Source organism: Crinia signifera, chromosome 1 (assembly GCF_055691185.1).
Source record: "Crinia signifera chromosome 1, ASM5569118v1, whole genome shotgun sequence".
Classification (NCBI taxonomy): Eukaryota; Metazoa; Chordata; class Amphibia; order Anura; family Myobatrachidae; genus Crinia; species Crinia signifera.
The window spans coordinates 351,201,820-351,223,624 of record NC_139217.1 but is presented as its reverse complement, the minus strand read 5'-3'; the positions used below and the strand labels follow the sequence as shown (position 1 = coordinate 351,223,624).

General features: G+C 44.4%; 1 protein-coding gene across 1 annotated transcript; it reads left to right on the top strand.

Moving 5' to 3' along the window:
* Nucleotides 1-11,739: 11,739 nt before the first annotated feature.
* Nucleotides 11,740-21,100, top strand: POP5 (POP5 ribonuclease P/MRP subunit). Its single transcript, XM_083147447.1, has 5 exons — nt 11,740-11,881; nt 11,966-12,108; nt 14,393-14,542; nt 20,659-20,742; nt 20,818-21,100. The coding sequence occupies exons 1-5, from the start codon at nt 11,865-11,867 to the stop codon at nt 20,913-20,915; spliced, it is 492 nt and encodes a 163-aa protein (XP_083003573.1). The 5' UTR covers nt 11,740-11,864; the 3' UTR covers nt 20,916-21,100.
* Nucleotides 21,101-21,805: the final 705 nt, after the last annotated feature.

Below are 21,805 nucleotides of genomic sequence, written 5' to 3'. Positions count from 1 at the left end.
CGAAAACTGGTAGACTGGAGAATTCTGGTGCACGAGGATGTTGACCGTACACAGTGAAGAATGGGGTCGTACCGGAGGAAGAATGGTAGGAGTTGTTGTGGGCGAATTCTGCCCAGGGCAGTAGATCCACCCAATCATCTTGGGAGGAAGACAAATACAGGCGGAGGAAACTCTCAAGGTCTTGATTCACTTGTTCTGATTGGCACGAGGCACTGTCCAACATTAAGTGCAGTTACCCGCGTCCGGGTTTTTTTATATATAGTGCTAGAGCTTTTGGGCAGGTATAATTCCAACTGCCAGTATTTATTGTTGTTATACTTGAACAAGTCAGTGCTTATAACACAAGCGCATCCAGCGCTGAGGTACAGTCAATGTATCCAGACAATTTATAATGGCAAGTATAAGGTATATTACCCATCCCAGATGTGCGGCTATTCAGCCACGACTCTGGAATTGAGAAAGCCGCCCTGTGAGCGGAGAAACGCGTTTTCCCCAGAAGTCTATCCCAGAAGCTGGCCGCCCGGCACCTCCACATTCAGCCTGATTGGTGCCGCTACGGGGAAGCTGGAGATGCACGGTGCTTCTTTGGAGGGCTGCGCCGCTCGGGGCTGTTGTTGCGGCTTCAGTGAATACCGCACTTGGCGTGGGTGCCTCTCTCCAGCCTTAGCATGTGGAATACTGGCCTCAGACTCTCCCGATGGCGGTGTGCCGTTACTCGCTGGACTCACGTGGAGCAGCTACACCTGGGAACTCTGCCACAGTTCCAAATGTGCTGCCGAATAGCAAACCCACGGGTCAGATGGTGATGTGGAGGTGCCGGGCGGCCAGCTTCTGGGATAGACTATTGGGGAAAACGCGTTTCTCCGCTCACAGGGCGGCTTTCTCAATTCCAGAGTTGTGGCTGAATATAATATACCTTATACTTGCCATTATAAATTGTCTGGATACATTGACTGTACCTCAGCGCTGGATGCGCTTGTGTTATAAGCACTGACTTGTTCAAGTATAACAACATAAATACTGGCAGTTGGAATTATACCTGCCCAAAAGCTCTAGCACTATATATAAAAAAAAAGGACGCGGGTAACTGCAGTTAATGTTGGACAGTGCCTTGTGCCTCATTCAAGGCAGACCCCTCAATCAGATCAAATATGTGTTTAGCTTATACTCAACCAGCTAAATATTCCCCACCCATTTTATTTTATCTTTATTTTATTTTTTATTTTTATGTACTGTTTATTTTATTTATTTATTTAATTTTCTTGGTTTTTATTGTGTGTATTTTTATTGTGAATACTGTCGTGCAAATTGCACAGTAGCCATTATGATATGTGTACCCAATAAATTTTATTGAATTTAACTGTCTAGTGTGTCACTTCAGCGCCCCGTGCTATCTTGGTTTATTTGTGGTATTTGGGGAGGTTGGCATTCCTCCAGCACGGTGGCTGCAGAAGGTACACTGCCCAGTACACACTACGCTAGCCCCGAGCGCCGTAGACATTTGTTGTTCAACCAAATATATGTCTCTGCACATGTTGCATCTGCCCCACTTGCAGTGCAACATGGTTTTGTCCATTAAAGAAGGAGTTTGCTTATGTAAACCAACCAGAATCACCCCATGTATTTCTTGCTGGACATCGCTCCCTACTCATTTACAGATACACTCCTGCATTTTATCTCCGAGCTGTGGACATTTGCACTCACAAATGTGTGATTGAACCTCTACAGAGAAAGTAACAAATTTTAACATTGGGAATCCCTTAATCGTGCGAGAACGATACATGCACATAAAAGTGACCTGAGAGATCTTGGCGACCATCGAAAGATGTGGGTGGTTCCCACTGGCATGCGAATGGATATATATGTAAAACATCCATTCACATGCTGTGCAAACGTACGCACTGTGCGAGTGGTGGGCTGGCGTACCACCATTCACAGGGCGGGTTCTGGTTGACAAGGATGTGAATTCGCATCCAAACAAATCAACCAGAATAACCCTCTACTGTATGTATAGAACTTACATACTCTATAGTGCCACCTAGTGGCTTGTAATTATATTTACCGGGTGAAAGCTTCCAAGTGGAACACAAATTCCTGTGGAGCAATTCCAGCTGCCTTTCTGCTTGAAAGCAATATGAATCCAGCTTAGATACTGTGAGAATAGGATAAGAGGCATCACAGATTCCAAGTTCTATAAGCACTGACCTATATTTAGCCGTTGCGTAATTAATGCATTTCATCTTTGCTCTGATTAGGAATCATATATCTTTTTGCATTTCACCAGATTTATTCCTTGCATGCCCCTTAATAAATGTAGCCCTAAGACTTAAATTTTCTCCAGGATTTCATTCTGCTTTAACTTGAAGTAATTAGATATCCCAATCATATGAGAATAACTACTGACAGTATTTACAGCATTTATTTGAGAATATTGTAGATGAGACCATTTCTAATCTCTGGCAGCAGTACATGCAGCTATGGGCAATACAGTCCTAAAGAGATGACGGGAGCTCTGGCGCGCAGTGCTCCATGTAACCCCCGGGCAATGAGCATGTTAACACCCCTGGGCAATCAGCACGTCAACTCCCCTAGCAAAGAGAATGTAAACCCCTGGGCAACAAGCATGTAATCCCCCCTGGGGGCAATGAGCATGTAACCTCCCAGAAATGAGCATGTAACCCCCGATTTTAAGAAGAATAAAACCTCTGGCAAGGAGCATGTATCTCCCTGGCAATGAGTATGTAACCCCTGGCAAGGAACATGTAACCCCCTGGCATTGAGCAAGAAACAGATGGCAACAAACATGTGACAACGGTCAACGAGCATGCACTTTACAATTGGAAACAACAGTAATTAAACAAATTGGGTAGAAACAAACCATCATAGAGGTAGGAGGGCCCTGCTCGCAAGCTTACAATCTATAGGGATAATAGGAGGGATACATAAGGATATAATTCCATAGCATGGCAGTCCCACCAGATTACAAGACAGTCCTGATGGGATGCAATTAGATATAAATGCTACTGGAGGTTGTGTGGGGGTCCTGAATATGATAAGGTTGCCTGAAGAGTTGAGTTTTCAGGGAACGCTTGAAAGTTTGGAGGCTAGAGGAGAGTCTTAATGTGCGTGGAAGGGCATTCCATAAGGTGGGTGCTGCTTGACAAAAATCCTGCAAGTGTAAGTGGGAGCAAGTAATGAGTCTGAGATGAGCTGGCCCTTTTGAAATGCATTACTGGTCTGGAGTAACAGAGTATGACAGTCTGGTATTTTCAGGGGTGCAAGAAGGTGCAAAGGGGCTCAATGCCTTTCAACGTGTTCACATGGCTTCATCAGGAGCTGGAATGAAAGGTCTATGCAGGGTAGCTCTTAATATACCCTGGTTTGATTATGGAATTAATCCCAGATGTGGTTAGAGAGTATAATTTATTTTAATTTGCAATATAATGAATAAACATCACAGTTAAAAAAATCTTATAAAAAATGCATGCACAGGGGAAAGAAGACATATGTACATTGTATTGTTCTTATAAAGAAAGACTAAGTATCGATTATTTTTGTCACATGACCAGGACTGTTCATGTAACCTGAAAATCAGCCTGAAATGAAATAAAAATATAGAAATAAAAACACATAAATGACAATCATCAAGTTTATGGGAATGTTGAGCCTTAAAACACTATAACACACAGAAGAAATATGGATCAGATAGAATAGGTTTTGCCAAGACACAGTAGCGGGTCCCAATCCGTCTACCGTGGTTGGCGGAAGTGTCAATCTGGAGTTCATCTGGTTGGCGGAATCGGTCATATTACCACTTCCGACGAGCAGATGATAGAGCTAAGTGTCCTGGAGGCAGAGTATAATTGAGCGCTAGTATAGACAGATGGGTGCAATCCAGGCGGAGTGTGTCTAATGGGCTCTACCTGGTGCAGTGTGCCTAAGGAGATCTAGCTGGCACAATATGTATATGTGGCACTACTGTGTGGTGTAATGTGAATTGGCACTATTATGTACCCTTCCCTACGGAGCCACACCTATTGTGCACCCTGTTCCTATTTTTAGTGTGTGTGTGGGGAGGGGGTGGGGCACCAATTCCTTTTCTGGCAAAAGGCACCAAAATATCTAGTTACAGCACTGCTGCTACTGTGCACATTCGGGGTGATTCTGGTTTGTTTGCAAAAGCAAACTCCTTCTTTAATGGACAAAACCATGTGCACAGCAGGTGGGGCAGATGTAACATGCATGTGCAGAGAGAGTTACATTTGGGTGGGGTGTGTTCACACTGAAATCTAAATTGCAGTATAAAAATAATGCAGCCAGTATTTACCCTTAAATTACACCATTTGTTCCAGCGTGCACCTTCTGCACGCATTGTCTCTGTGTAAAGTATGGTAAAGCACAAAATGATAGTTTGCAGGGGGGCACCAAACACCGTAGCCAGGGCCACTGGAGGGCGGCATGAAGTGAGATCATCCTTACACCAGCACGCCCTGACTCACCAACACTGCCGCATTACCCCATCCCAGTGGAGCTGGTGCAGGTGAGCGGTGGGTCTGCCGAACCCCCCACCCCCCGTGGAGCAGATGAACCCAGTGCACGGCGGGTCTGCTGCACCCCCACACTCCACGTGGAGCAATTGAGCGGCTGGGTGGCTGCCCCCCCCCCTTAGCTGGAGCAGGTTAGTGGTGGGTCTGCCGCACCCCCACCCCCTGTGGAGCAGATGAACCTAGCGCACGGCACGTCTGCCGCACCCTGTAAATAGGGACACTGCTGTGTAAAGTAATGGGAATAGGGTGCAGGTACTGTGTGCTATAAGGTCATCATCTGCACTATATGCGGTGTAACATGAATAAGATTGCACTGTGTAGCATACTTTAAATTGCTACACAGTGCAATTGACTTTTGTGTGGCCACGCAATTGACTTTTGTGTGGCCACGCCCCTACCTTTTGAGACCACAGCTTTTTATTTCAGTGCATGTCGAAGGTGCACAATATACCTTTATTAAATATGGGAGGGCTTACAATGGGGGTTATTCAGAACTGATCACGGCTCTGCTAAATTGAAGAGCCCTGCGATTAGGTATACGTCGCCAAGCCAGAGTGAAATCCCATCCCATGCAATCCTGTGAATTGCTTAGCACGGCTTGTGAAAATTAGATGGATCAGCGAATAGCTGGAAATCCATTTGCAAGCCGTTCAACATTGAATGATTCTCCCAGTGTGTGCATAGCCTAGGACTTATGCAATGGCTGCCATAGAAGCAGTTAGATTGGGGCCGCAGCTGACTTCACAAAGATTCCCTTCAAATGCCTAGGCATGTCGGCTTTAATAAACAGCCAACGATAAAAAGAAAGTAGCCGAATGTTTTCGCAGGACGCCCTCGCACATGCGTACTACCGCCGTACACATGCGATACTCGCCCGGCCTGCGAACTAACAATCAGGGCTAAATAACCCCCAATGTCCTCATTTAAATTGTAATAAAGCACCCTGCACAGGTATAGTTTAACACATTCGTTGTTAGCATAGTAGTGGAAGTAAATACTGCAAGAAGTGATAGAAACTATGTCATTTTTGCTAAACACATCAGAAAACAAATTTCCATGTTATAATAACCCTTTTCTTCTAGTTTCTGGGTTATCAGATCCTTTTTCTGCTGACTTTCAGATTTTAGAAGTAAAGACATTTATAATTGTCTTTCCAGAAGTAAACAAGAGGCTAACAATATATATGATGGCATGAGTATGGGCTTTACTGGTAGATCAGTCATTAATTCCTTGGAACAAATAGCCTTGCAAGTCATAGCTTCTTGCAAACCTGTATTTTTATTCTTTGTGAAGGTTTGCCGTCTACCATCAGCTGATGTGTAGAATAATCCACACTTGGTGGTTGCTCCAAGGGTTTGTATTCTTTGTAGCACTGTTGATCTCCAGCAGTGATGTACAAAGGTATGTGTAGAAGACCATCAAATGGCTCTTAAATTGTAGTTGAAGGAAACCAATTTAGCAATTGCTGCTCTGACTTAAATTAAGTGTCTATAGCAGCATGTTTCATTGCTATTAGAATCCAGTTTCTGATTGTATTAATCTTTGCTACTTTATAGTTTTCTTATTGCATTGATTTAAATACTCCAATCTAAATAATTTATGCTGATACAATGCATAGAAACATAATCAGTTGAGAGCAATTTTTTTTTTTAAATCTTGCACTGGAGGATTTTTCGCATTTCCCAGACTTTTTGTACAAAATTGGGTGGAAGTTTATTTTTTATTTTTATTCAGTGCTCAATTTAGTTTTTTATCACCTCCAGAGCAACTCCAATATTTTTTCTTCATATTTTAAGAACAAAATATCGGGACTTGCTATAGAAGCCTTTGGATGCCCCCCCCCCCCCCCCCCTATATTCTAATTAAGCAATTCACATTAAGTTTCACACTACTATTTGTGCCTGATGCTTTTTGTACTAGATCGCACCTAGTTGAAATTGCATGCGTTTTAGTATTAGATGCGATCAAGTACAAAAAGTACTTCCTGCCCATACTTTTTTGGCTTGTGATGTGAACTACGCTAGAGCTCGGCGGCATACTTGCCTATCCAAAAATTATGTGGTGCTTCCGGCCCCCTGTATAGGCGTGACTTTCTCCCATGTCCCCCTCCGCACTCCCCCTTGGCCTTTTACAATAAAGCACAAGTGGGTGAGCCGAGGTTACCCGATGACATGATTAGTGCTGAATCGCATCGTTGTAGCCCGTTGTATACAGTATTTTTCCGCACTGCAGTGGCTGAGCCATGATGATGCAATCATGTCAACACACCCCCAATAAACCTGAAGTGTGGTCAGCAAAGAAAGCTGGTGAGTGTAAATTTGGGCTCCCATATTTGCATACCCTCCAAAATCTGAAGGGCAGAAATTGGTACAAAATCGGAAAGGGACGTGGCCACACCCTCTTTCCTATACTTTCAATGGAGAGTTAAGGCCCATACACACTAGAAGATATTGACAACAATATCATTCAGAAAGGGGCTTCTGAGTAATATTAATGCCAATGTATTCTGTGTGTATCGTTAACGATCATCGGTATCTTCTGGACATTCAGCTCAATCTCGCTCAAATCATTTGGCCACATTATTCAGTGTGTGTGTGTGTGTGTGTGTGTGTGACACAAGCAACATGAGCATTATTCACCTGAAGCTGCTACCTGGACCCACCCCTCTCTCTGCTCCAGTCTGTACCTCTAGCCACTGGCTACCGCTGCTCATGTGTCCCGGACTCCTGGCATGTCAGGCAGCGGACCTGGGGGAATGAAAATCACCTCCGGCTGTCTCTGAACAAATCAGCAGGGGAGGGGGAGGTGGGGCTACACAGGTGAGAGGGGGTGGGGCTACATGGACTGCAGGAGGTGGGGCTATACAGGCCTGAGTTGCATGAATAAACATCTGTGCGAGGCTAAATGCACATGAGATCGGGGCTAAATGGGACAAGGGGTGGAGCTACACAGGACTGATGTAAGGAAGGGAAGAATAAAATACTGTCGGCAACTGGTAACTGGCATGGGTGTTATGTGTAGGCAGCACAACTACTGTAAGCAACTGGCGTGGGAGTTATGTGTAATTAGCGCTACTGCTGTCGCCTACTGGCATGGGTGTTACGTGTACACAGCGCGACTACTATCATCAACTACTGTGGGCGTTAATTGTAATTAGCGTTACTACTATCAGCAGCTGGCGTGGGCATTATGTGTACACAGTGCTACTACTGTTGGCAACTGGCGTGGGCTTTACGTGTAAGCAAGAAAAAGTGGAAACTTCAAACAATGAGGCGCAGAGTATACTTATATATGTTTTTAGGTTGTAGTCCTCTTTTCTGACACAGTCTATTTAGTGATGTTGGGGTCCAGTTCAAATGATTAGTTTCAAATGGAGATAAATGTCCGTGATCAAATGAAAAACAAATAAAAAACTTTTTTAGAATATGTGTGATTATTTTTATTTTATCCGTTTTTACAACATTACATGTGCTCCTCAATAAATTTAAGTGAAACAAATTGTGCGTACCAAACTGACGTTTAGGTAAGTTGATACGAAAGTCATAAAGTTATCTTTAGTGATATTCTGAGGTATCCTTTTCTTAAATATAACCGTGCAACCGTGTCTTCTTTAGTTCACTTTATTGAGGAGCACATGTAATGCTTCTTGGATGAAGCTCAGGCCCTTCCTCCTCCATACCCTGCCTTCAGGCTCCAGTTTGAATTTAAAAAGCCTTGAGGATTACAGGAAGTGAAGGGAAAAGAAAGGAAAAATACCAAACCATACTATACTATCAACATACACTGAACAGTGGTGAAAACACCCTTCAGCCAGTCAGGGGCATTAGGGCGGATGCCCAGTGTCCAAGAATTCTGAAATAAGGATTTTCCAGGTAAGAACTAAAATTCTGTTATTTCTTTCATGCCATGGAGGACACTGGGACAGTGGGACATACTAAAGCTGTCCCTTCACAGGAGGGAAGGCTCCTAAACTGTAGAGATGACACCTTGTCCAATGGCATAATCCGTCTTGGTGAAAATGTCAAAACGATAAAAACGAATGTACGGATGTAAAGAGGACCATGTGGCCGCTCAGCACAGTTGAGATCCCCGAGCACTCTGCCCAGGAAGAACCCACAGAACGTGTGGTCCGCTCTGACCGTGATCACAGAAGGCACCAGCCTTTGCGCCAACACATAAGTCTGGCGAATCTTCAGTCGCAACCAGTGGGCCAATGACTACTTAGAAGCAGGCCAACCTTGTTTGTTTGCATCGTAGAGGATAAATAAGGAATCAGTCCAACGATGCTCCTTTATCCTTGATACGTAAATCCTGAGGGCCCTGACAACATCCAGGGTAGTCAGGTCTGGAGAATCAGCCGCTGGAGGGAAAGACGGCACTACTATTTCCTGATTCAAATTAAAATGGGAAAATACCTTCGGCAAGTAGGAAAGGCGAGTTCGAAGGGCCGCCCTATCTGGATGAAAAATAAGGAAGGGTGGAGCTTGTGAGAGAGCCGACAGAACAGAAACTCGGCGTGCCGAGGCAATAGCCAACAAGAAAACAGTCTTCCAGGAAAGCCACTGTAGCTCTACTGAGTCAAGAGGCTCAAAGGTTTTTTTAAGTGCTTGCAGCACCAAGGGAAGATCCCATGGGTGTACTGGCGGACACACTGCTGGTTGTAAAAGGAGAACTCCCTGAAGAAAAGTGCGAATTGCAGATCGTGTGGCCAAATGTCTTTAGAACAAAATAGAAAGAGACTATACCTGGACCTTAGGGGTCGCTCTGCAAAGGCCTAAATCCAGTCCGGATTGTAAGAAGGATAGTATCTCGAGTTTTTGCCATGGATCCTGCACCAATGAAAAAAGAACACCAGACACTATAATAAATATGGGTCGAAGAGGGTTTACGGCCAAAATCTGTACAACCGCGTCTGAGAAACCCCTCCCTCTCAGGATCTCCCTTTCAAAAGCGAGCCTGTTAAATTCAGGCGAGCTAGATCTGGATCGAGGCCTTGTGACAGAAGATCCGGACGCTTTGGAGAGGCCACCTCATGGCTGTCGCAAGGTTCAGAAGGTCCGTGAATAGGGCATGATGCGGCCAATTGGGCGCTATAATTGCCCTCACTGATTCCTGCTTGAGGCAGCGCAGGAAATGTGTTAGCAAGGCTACTGGGGGAAAGACGTAGACCAGATCGAAGGGCCAAGGAGCCATCAGGGCAATGAGTAGGAAAGCCCCTGGATCTGTAACATGAAATCTTGTGGTTCCAGTGTGAGGCCATTAGGTCTATCTGGGGCATGCCCCAACGTCTCACCAGGGCCTTGAACACTGCAGGGTGAAACCTAAGGGAGGCCTGACCCCTGGTTTTTCCTTGTGGATGAAAAGGAATGTTGCTTAGGTTCGGCTGTCACTGAGGATGCAGAGAACTTGGATGAAAAGAACACTGGATCTAGGGCTGCATCACCCAAATATATGGAGGCTTCTCTAATAAGGTCTACAAATGATAGTAACTCTGATCTACGTGTACCTGCATTGATCTGCTCTGTTAAAGTATCAGCCCAGCTGCCAATAGCTTTCGCTACCCAAGCTGAAGCAAAGGCAGGCCATGCCGCTATGCCTGCGTTAACAAACATGGATTTCAATAGATGGTCCAGTTTTCTGTGATCTGTGGGATCCTTAAGGGTTGCCACAGTCGGAATTGGTAAGGTAGTAGACCGAACTAGGCGGGCCAAGTATACATTGACCTGTAGAGGAGACTGCCAGTTCTTCTGCCCTTCTGTGGAAAAGGGTAGAAGGAGAAAATACGCTTAGAAACCGTGAACCTCGACAAACTGTGTAGAAGAAGGGAACACCGCCGTGTACTTCTTCTTTTGCTTGAACAAAGGGGCCTTAGCCATGGATGTCTGCTCCAGTTCCTTAATATTAAGAGTGGAACGCACCGATTTACTCAAGGAATCCACTCTAGATTGTGTCATGCATTCGTCATTCTGAGAGTATTCTTCTTGGATCGTCAAACTTTTCCTCCCCCTAGCAACACAGCCGGAGGTCCCTCCGGTGGCAGGGGGAGGAGGAGGCGCCAGGGTTATCTGCTAAGGCCCAAGGATGTGACGGAGACCCCCGCACACCACATCAAGGTATCGTGAGGGGCCTCCATCACTTCATTGCGATGCTAGTCCATACCTCCAACAGAATCAGTATGAAATCCCAGCGGTCGGAATCCCGACGGTCGAAATACCTACAAGGGGGGCCGTGGATCGCCACCCCTTGTGGGCCCGTTGCCTCGCTATGCTCGGCACACTATTTTATTCTCCCTCTATGGGTGTTGTGGACACCCATAGAGGGAGAAAGTGCCGGCATTGCAGCGGTCGGCATTCCGACCGCATCCCCTCCCAACATTACCCTCTTGAGGAGTTACACTTTGCTCTGCTTCTGCACTTCTCTCTTAATGTATGATTGCCATCACCTGTGTTGAAGCACCTTTCTTATTAATTAACCTGTTCAACACAGATGGAGGTAATCATGCATTAAGAAGAAAGTCGAGGAGCAGAGCATTTTGTCCCTCCTCGAAAGGGTCATGTTGGGAGGTATGCTAGTCACATGATAGTTAGAGATGGCCATCGTTGCCTTTGCCATCGATGGCAAAGGTGCAACTGACCATCGATGGTGTATAAGAATGCAATGGTTGACCATCGATGTTTTACATATCGATAGTCATCCATTTGATTTGAAAAATTGGCATCTGGGTCAATCCAATTACGGGGGCAGGGCTTCAAGGGTGTCAGGGGCGGAGCTATGCTGTGTCCCGGGACCCTAGATGAAAAAAGAAAAACAAAACTATTCAGTTAAAACTATTCGACATTGGCCATAAACCATCAATGTTTTCTAATCATCGATGGTCATCCCTGATGTTAGTACATATGCGATAGCATCGTGGCCATGGGTGCAGATGTCTTTTAATACATCCCACCCGTTGGTAGGTATGGTTCTGTAATCATGCACATCCATGTGGTCATCTTTTACTAAGGTCAACACTTATCCCACCTGTGCCCACTGCCCACAGACAGAAACTCTGAAAATAAGACGAGTTGGTGGTAGCTGTGGACAGAATCAGAGAACTACTAATAAATACCTCCCAACATGACCCTCTCATTACACTGACACTCACACAGATCACCCCACTACACGGCAGGCGGCAGAGTTTAGCAGGGTTGGTTGGACAACCCAGTTACATGTGCCACACACAATATGGACGCCGTAGCTCGCTGAATGTGCCGGACATGACGCATTAGATTACACGCGTCGCTAGTAGCTACACGAGTGTACTACTTGCACGTCAACATGCGGTTCAAAAATCGGTATGTACCTTGTGTTTTATGTAACCACCGCGCTGTGTCATCCATAGCCTGTGACGGCCATTAGTGTATATCTCTTCCCTGAAGGTATTTCTTATGTGAGCTGGTCCTGGAGGATCCTCGGTGGCGGCAGAACGTCACGCATAGAACGGTACTGCACAACGTGAGAATCGCGGTGTCCAAGCTACACGGGGACTTCGGCGCTGCAGCCTGCTCCATCTCCCTGTCAGGTCTGCACCTCCCAAATACATCCATGTGAGCCTGTCCTGCTCACACTGCACTTTCCCATGTGTGATCTCCATTACATTCTACTAATGTATTCTTTCTGTTCTTCTTAGTGATTTCACTATCAGTGAGGTGTCTCCTGTACTCTGTATAGGCACACTCACACCTCTTTGATATATTTTTTTATTCTCTTGCATACATCTGTCTTTTCACAGTACCTGTCTTGCTTCTGCTGTCAGCCAGCTAAAATGTTTGTGTGTGTAAGACAGAACATTGTAACTACATAGCAATCACAATACAAGGAGCGTGGCACTCGTGGAACCTTCATGGAAGACTCAGGGACCAAATTCCTTTTTAATGTTTCCACCTTTTATCAACATTTTATACACACCACTTTTTGTTTTGGGCTTTTCCCTGACCGTCTTATGCCCTTCTGCTTCTTATTCCTCCTTTTTCTATCTTTTTTTTTTTTTTTTCAATGCCATTGTCATAAGTGGCCCTTCCTTTCTTTGAAAGCTACTTCTCTCTTTGGGGTAGATTATCACTTCACCAAGCTTAATAAAAGTGTCTGGTCTTTACCACCGGCCAGCCAGCTTCTACCTGTCATTTTTCAAACCAAGCCTGTAACTTCACAGTTAGGAGCTGATTTGCTGGTGATAAAGTACCAGCCACATTATCACTTCACCAAGCTTAATAAATCTGCCCCTCCGTGTGGAAGGTCCCACTGTGCTAGCCTCTGCTCATTGAGCTGTGCATGCCACTAAATTTAATGAAGACACGTTTCCTCATTTCTAGGAGAGTCCGATCATCCATTGCCCAATTAATCCCATTATTTGTATGTTTAACTCACAAACATGAAGGTGCTACGGGGTACCCAAATCTGTTTTGCTTTGGCCTACATGGAGTTCTTCATCAAGCCCAGATTCTTGTTAAGCCGTTTATTTGCTCCCAAGTGACTGCTTTACTAATTCACTACATAGATACATTTACTGTATACTTGTAGTTCCCATGATGTCTGTTATGCTGTGTACACACGGGGGCGATAGGGGCTGAATTCGCTGGGAATATGGTCGCTGAGCGACCATATTGCCAGTGATTGGAGTGTGCACCAGCAATAAATTGCCGGGTGCGCGCTCCCGTTTTCAGCCCCTGAATGGTCGCTGGTCGGAGAAGCATGCTCCTCTGACCAGCGACATCCCCTGCCTCTTCACCCAGCAGTGTTTAAATTTTCAGCTGCCACCATCTCTGGTCGCAGATGAAAACGGGACACGGGGCAATATGATTGCTGAGCAATATATTGCCAGCGATCATATTGCCCCATGTGTACGCACCTTAACAGGGGTTCCTCACACTGAGATTCAGTTGGGCATTCATTTAGTAGAGCAGTGGTTCCCAACCCTGGTCCTCAAGTACCCCCAACAGTGCATGTTTTGCAGGTCTCCACACAGAATCACAAGTGCTGTAATTAGCTCTACCTGTGGATCTTTTCAAATGTGCCTGAATGAGTGCACCTGCCGGGTGACCTGGAAAACATGCACTGTTGGGGGTACTTGAGGACCAGGGTTGGGAACCACTGTAGTAGAGCATTGCATATAATTAAGATTGATGTTACTGTGGTATAATATTGTTCATTCTAACACCTTTCAAACCCTGTGATGTTGCTCTCTGCTTGATTCTCTCAGTCTGGTATGCATCTCCATACCGATATACAGACCAGACTGTGCTAGAAGCACCAAAGCAAAGAGCGACACCCCAGGCAGGAAAGAGGAACTGCACAGGGTTTGAAAGGTATAAGGCTGGGGTAGCCAACTCCAGTCCTCGAGAGCTACCAACAGTTAACGTTCTCCAGGTCTCCTCACAGAATCACAAATTAAGTAATTAGCTCCACCTGTGGATCTTTTAAAATGTGTTAGTGAGTAATGAGTGCACCTATGCAGTAGCTAGGTTGTCTAGAAAATGTGAACTGTTGGTAGCTCTTGAGGACTGAAGTTGGCTACCACTGGTATAAGGTGTTTGATGTTACTGTGGAAGAATATTGTTCATTTAACACCATATACCTTTCAAACCCTGTGCAGTTCCTATTTCCTTCCTGGGTGTTACACTCTGCTGTAGTGCTTCTAGCACAGTCTGGTCTGTATATCAGTACTGAAACGCATACCACACTCTGCGAGAATCAATTAGAGAGCGACACTCCAGCCAGGGAAGAGGAACTGGTTCTGAACGGAACAGGCTGCTAGAATGGACACTAGTATTACATGCTTTGTAAGGGTTGTCTGTTTTCTGCTGCAGTGAAATATCTTAATGCATATACTGGCGTAATACTGCTACGATGCCGGAAAGACTTTCATCAGATTCTATGGTCCTCCCTTCCTTTTATCACCAGTCTAGAGAACAGAGGTCAGCGATATCCGTGTTTCATCAACACGTTACATATTGGAGGTAAGAAATATGCATGTGGCCTAATAATGAGATTAGTAATGTATTCTTTTTTTAGTAGGGTGGTAAATCTGTGTTTTTTTAGAGTTTATTTAACCCCTTCCCGCCGCAGCCTGTTTTTGCCTTCCTGACAGAGCCCTTTTTTTCAAATCTGACATGTATCACTTAAGTGGGGATAACTTTTTTTTGCTTTTACTTATCCCAGTGTTTTTGAGATTGTTTTCTCGTGACACATTGTACTTCAAGTTAGTGGTAAATTTTCGTCGATACAGTCTGTGTTTTTTTGTGAAAAATACCAAAATGTCGTAAAAAAAATGGAAAATTTTGCAATTTTCAAAATGTTACATTTTCTGCTTGTGAGACAAATAATCATACCACTCAAAATAGTTAATAACTAACATAGACCATATGTCTACTTTATGTTGCCATCATTATTTCAACCTCCTTTTAATTTTTTTGGACACTAGGAGGCTTAAAATATGAATAGCAAATTCTCAAATTTTCAAGAAAATTTCAAACACTGATTTTTTTAGGGACCAGTTCAGTTCTGATGTGACTTTGAGGGCCTTGTATGTGAGACACCCCCATAAATGATGCCATTTCAAAAACTGCACCCCTCATAGTATTCAAAACAGCATTTTGGAAGTGTGTTAACCCTTTAGGTGTTTCACAGGAATTAAAACAAAGTGTAGGTGAAATTTCAAATGTTCATTTTTTTGCAGATTTTCAATTTTAATACATTTTTCTAAGGAACACAGTACATTTTACTAGAGAAATGTGACTAAAAATTGATTCCCCCAATTCATTTGTTTTCATAAATATCCTATATGTGGCCCTAGTGTGCACGTTGACCAAACCACAGGCTTCATAATAGAAGGAGCACCTACTTGATTTTGGAGCCTCCTTTTTATGAGATTATTTTTTAGGCACCATGTAGGTTTCTAGGCACCATAAGATGCTAAAAGTTAGGAACCCCCCCACAAGTGACCCCATTTTGCAAACTACACCCCTCAGGGAATTCATCTAGGGGTATAATGTACATTTCAAACCCCCAGGGGTTTCACCAATTGTGGTACAACTGGGCAGTGAAAATGAAAAATTAAATTTGTTACACAAAAATGCAGTTCTGGCTCAAAATTTTTCATTTTCACAAGGAATGAAGGAGACAAAGCACCCCAAAATCTGTGCCCCAATTTCTCCCGAGTACGGCAATGCCTCACATGTGACCAAAAAATACCATTTGGGTGCATGGCAGGACTCAGAAGGGAAGGAGTGATTTTTGTATTTTGCAGCTCAGATTCTGGTGGAATTTTGGTGGGTGCTATGTCGCATTAGCAAGACCCCCAAAGCACCAATACAGTGGAAGCCCCCCACAAGCGACCCCATTTTGCAAACTACACCCCTCAGGGAATTCATCTAGGGGTATAATGTACATTTCAAACCCCCAGGGGTTTCACCAATTGTGGTACAACTGGGCAGTGAAAATGAAAAATTAAATTTTTTACACAAAAATGCAGTTCTGGCTCAAAATTTTTCATTTTCACAAGGAATGAAGGAGACAAAGCACCCCAAAATCTGTGCCCCATTTTCTCTCGAGTACGGCAATGCTTCATGTGTGACCAAAAAATGGCAGGACTCAGAAGGGAAGGAGTGATATTTGGATTTTGCAGCACAGATTCTGGTGGAATGTTGGTGGGTGCTATGTCGCATTAGCAAGACCCCCAAAGCACCAATACAGTGGAACCCCCCCACAAGTGACCCCATTTTGCAAACTACACCCCTCAGGGACTTCATCTAGGGGTATCGTGTACATTTCAAACCCCCAGGGGTTTCACCAATTTTGATACAACTGGGCTGTGCAAATGAAAAATTACATTTTTTTTTACACAAAAATGCAGTTCTGGCTCAATTTTTCATTTTCATAAGGTATGAAGGAGAAAAAGCACCCCAAAATCTGTGCCCCAATTTCTCCCGAGTACGGCAATGCCTCACATGTGACCAAAAAATACCAGTTGGGTGCATGGCAGGACTCAGAAGGGAAGGAGTGATTTTTGGATTTTGCGGCTCAGATTCTGGTGGAATGAATGGTGGGTGCTATGTGGCATTAGCAAGACCCCCGAAGCACGGTGAAATGATGAACCTAATAATCCATAGATGTGTGGTATATTTTAAAACACTCCTTTATACATAGGCCGGGTTTGTCGGGGCAAGTGTCACACTGGAAAATAGTTTGCTTTCTTATTCCCTTTTTATAGCAAACTTTGCACCTTTTTTGTGTCCTGCCCTTTTTTCCAGTGGAGGGGATTTCATCAGGAAAATGCTGCCCTGGTACAATACGGGGGCCAGTACTAGAAGTACTGGGGCCCTCTGCCTGCTGGTTCCCAAATATTAGGCCCTTTATGACTTCCTCTTGAAAGTGCATAAATGTCCCCCTCTGGCTGGTAGAACGGAATAGCACGTAAGCGTTATACAGTGCCATCTGGATGATATACACGGCCAGCTTCTTGTACCAGATTTTTGTTTTCCGCAGGGCACTGTACGGCTTCAGTACCTGATCTGAAAGATCCACTCCGCCCATGTACTTATTGTAATCCAGGATACAATTAGGTTTTGAGGTGTGGGTACTGGTACCTCGTACAGGGACGGAGGTGGTACTGTCTCCGTGAATTGTTGTCAGTATAAGGACATCCCTCTTGTCCTTATATTTGACCAACAACATATTTTCGGTGGATTGTGCCCTGCTTTCACCCCTTCTCATTACTTGGGCAATGTGCGTTTTTGGGAGGCCTCTTTGGTTCTTGCGCACAGTACCGCAAGCTGCTGTACCTCTTGAACCAAGGGCCTTAAACAGGGGGATGCTAGTGTAAAAGTTATCCACATAGAGGTGATAACCTTTATCCAGGAAGGGGTGCACTAAATCCCAGACAATTTTCCCACTAACACCTACGAGGGAGGGGGGGCATTCTGGCGGTTCAATTCTTGAATCCTTCCCTTCATATACCCTAAACCTGTGAGTGTACCCTGAGGTGCTTTCACACAGCTTATACATTTTTATGCCATACCTTGCCCTCTTATTGGGAAGGTACTGGCGGAATTTAACCCTTCCTTTAAAATGTATAAGGGACTCGTCTATGCAAATGAATTTATCTGGGATGTACATCTCTGCAAATTTGGCACTGAAATGATCAATGACCGGCCTGACTTTGAATAGCCGGTCAAAGGTGGGATCATCTCTGGGTGGGCACTGTGCATTATCGTTGTAATGCAAAAATTTAAGGATTAACTCAAAACGAGTCCGGGTCATGGCCATATGGTAAAGTGGGGTGCTGTACAGAACATCTGTACTCCAATATTGCCTAATTTCTGGCTTTTTTACTATGCCCATATGAAACACCAGACCCCAAAATGTCATCATCTCTACTGCATCTACAGGGGTCCACCTAGCAAATGATGACGTGGGGTTTTGAGCAATAAACTGCTGGGCATATAAATTAGTTTGGTCCACCATTAAATTTATAAAATCATCAGAGAAAAATAATTTGAAAAAGTCAATTTCTCTGAGACCTGTGGAATCAAATTGGATTCCTGGGATGGCCAAAAACTCAGGAACCTGGGGCTCAAAATTGTCTGGTGGTGGGGTCCATACGAGATCAATTATTGGGGGGGGGGGGGTCTCAGCTGCTCTACGGGGGCGTCTTTGAGGGGGTCCCTCATCACTAGAGGAGGAAGAGGAGCTTAAGATGAATCCTTCAAATTCCCCGCTTGCATCACTGGCTGTGTCAGAGTCAGAGGCAAGCATGGCATATGCCTCCTCCGCTGAATACATTCTTCTGGATGACTGGGATGACATTTGGGATGCCATTTTTATTTTTGTGTTTCTGGTAGTGAAATGTTTCAACACGTGTATAGTGTAGGGGGGGTACAAACTTTATTTCAACCCGGGGGGATATGTAGTGTGTAGTGTGTATGTTGTGCAGAAAAAGAAAAAAAAAGGTCCTGCGCCAAAAATTGAGCACAGATGTTGGTCAGTAACGTCCGTCACTGAACAGCGCTCAAAGGCAACAGGAATTTGATAAAAAAAAAAAAATAGATCAACCCTGTGCCGAAAAAGCTGATCAGTAATGTACGTCACTGATCAGCGCACAGTGGCCACAGGACACCCACAAAATCACAGTGTGTGTAAAAAAAAAAAATTAAAAAAAGACCCCACAGCACCCTAAAAAAAAAAAAAGGTGATCACTGATGCGACACTGATTACCAGTGAGGGGCAGCAGGTGCACAACCTTTGGTGCAACTGGCAGCAACTGACAGGTATATATATAAAAAAAAAAACCCTGCACCCCCAAAAAGTTGCTGATCAGCACAGATATACTGATCAGCACAAAAGGGGGGGCAGCAGACACAAAAATATAGCACTCTCTATCACTCTCTGTCACTATCTCTCTCTATCTCTCACTATCTATCACTCTATGACACTGCAGCAGCAGCACTGACAGTTATATATATAAAAAAAAAACTGCACCCCAAAAAAGTTGCTGATCAGCACAGATATACTGATCAGCACAAAAGGGGGGGGGCAGCAGACACAAAAATATAGCACTCTCTATCACTCTCTGTCACTATCTCTCTCTATCTCTCACTATCTATCACTCTATGACACTGCAGCAGCAGCACTGACAGTTATATATATAAAAAAAAACCTGCACCCCAAAAAAGTTGCTGATCAGCACAGATATACTGATCAGCACAAAAGGGGGGGCAGCAGACACAAAATATAGCACTCTCTATCACTCTCTGACAGGTATATATATATATATATAAAAAAAAAACCTGCACCCCCAAAAAGTTGCTGATCAGTTAATTTATACTGATCAGCACAAAAGGGGGGGCAGCAGTCAGTTGCACACGCAGCACAGCTGTATATATATATATAAAAAAAAAACCAGCACCCCCAAAAAGTTGCTGATCAGCACAACAGGGGGGGGGGGGGGGGGCAGCAGACACAAAATATAGCACTCTCTGTCACTATCTCTCTCTATCTCTCTCTATCTCTAACTCTATCACACTGCAGCAGCACAACACAGGAAGTCACAAGAAGTCACAAGATCCAGGAAGCATCCAGCACGCTACAAGCAGTGATCAGGTAAGTATTTGCAAGGATCAGGTCAGTATATCACGGCAGATAGGCACGGTGACCGCACTGCACGCAATTCCAGACCGGAATGGCGTCTGCAGTGCAGTCACCGTTAGTTTAAATCACCCTCCATGGCTGTGATTGGTCCGACGGACCAATCACGGCCTTTGGGGGCGGGTGGGGTGACACCAGTGTCACCCTTACACCCCGTGGGGATTGGTGCTGTACTTTACAGCACCAATCACCACCGATCCCTGTGTCACCGGCGAACGTTATTCGCCGGTACACAGAAAACGCTGTAATTGGCTGTTCACATTTGAACAGCCAATCACAGCGATCGCCGAATGGGGGGGGGGCATCGCTGCCCCCCCTGGGCGGCGAGGGGGGATGTCTGCTGTCAGGGACAGCAGACATCTCCAAACTGTCACCGCGTCTATAGACGCGGTGACAGTTTAAAGCCATGACGTACATTTATGCCATGCGTCGGGAAGTACATCCCGGCCATGACGTAAATGTACGTCAAATGTCAGGAAGGGGTTAAATAAAACAATAACTTCATATTGCATGGGGGAGCCCTTCACTCTTATCAGTCGTCCTGCCACAACCAAGTCACCTCTATGTAGCTTTTTTTTTTATTATATATTGCCTCATTTCTGGTGTAATTCAGTTTATTAAATAATTCCCCCTATCTGCATTAAGTGTGTACAATATAAGTCTATGATTATGCCCTCATATACTACCATATACCAAATGAAAGGAGACATCTGTCCTGCTACATGTAATGATATGCCAGCAACTTATCTTGGCAGCCAGCAACCCAACACATTATGTACCGACATAACACAAGAGCTGTGCATGTGTCTCCAGCCACTGGGGGATAATACGCTTGTTGCAGATCACACCAACATAGGGGTGAAGGGTTCACTTCTCATTATCTAGGATGCGTAATATATGAATATGGCTAACCTATTGTAACCTGTTATAGGCACTATACGTACATGCCAAAAGAGGCTCATCGCGTACAACAGAAAACAGTTGGTGCGGTTATTGAAAAACTGTACAAATCCAGGTAAGTAGTTTTGTCTTTTACACAACCAGCGTGTGTGACCATTTATACCACTAATACTATGTGCTTCTGTTACAGAGGAGAAAGCTGCTATACGGCAGTCTATAACCAGCTGTTCCTTGCACAATATTGACGAACCAGAATATATGACTGTGATGGAAGAGGAGATGGAGTAACTGTCTTGATAAGTTTTTTGTTATTATTTATTTCAAAATGTTTGGTTATTAGGCAAATTGATTTTTTTTTTTATTCAGATCTCATGAGGATTGTGCGCCTTATCAGTTTTCTATTAGACGCCTAGTATCCAAAATAAAATGTGTACCCTCTGAAAGGTGTAATTACATTTTCTTAGAAACTCCAACCTCCCTATTTTGTGATTATTACTTGTACATACTACATGTAGCACATTTAACTGTATTAGGAATATACAGTTGTATGCAAAAAGTATAGAACTAGTTTATGTGATTCCACTGTGTAGGTGAATATAGTCATGACCACCTCCTATATTTTACATCGGCAACACGTGTTGTAGGCCAGGCTGTCTGCACACATGGCAAGAGTTACAAAAAGGGATGGTTATGTGCTTTTGGCCTGAGGGAGTCTGTTTCTGAACAGTGCAGTTTGTACACTATTCTTGTGCTGCTGTGGTGTAGAAGATGCAGAACACTACGTGTCATTGATTGGTGATTATCACCATCTGCTCTGAAAATGTGTGAGGGCTGACTGACACACTAGTGGCAGCTCACTGGCAAATAGAATCTGGGGGTTACCAGATGTGTCTTTTAAAAAGACAGTTCAGTGAACCCTTCAGCGTATATGGGGCTCTGAAACAAATGAATAGTTACTGCACCTATGTTAATGGAGGTGCAGCAGCAGAGAAGGCCTTACTTTGTATGGCAATATTGGAATTAGACCTCTGCTGATGAGTTACATTTTTGGCTTTTTTGACTGGCTGGATGTTTGTGTGGCAAGAAACATCAGTGAACAAATACCCTGCAACCATTGCTGGGAGAACACAAGCTGGTGGAGGCAGCACTTTGATCTGGGCCCACTCATCCCTGTGCAA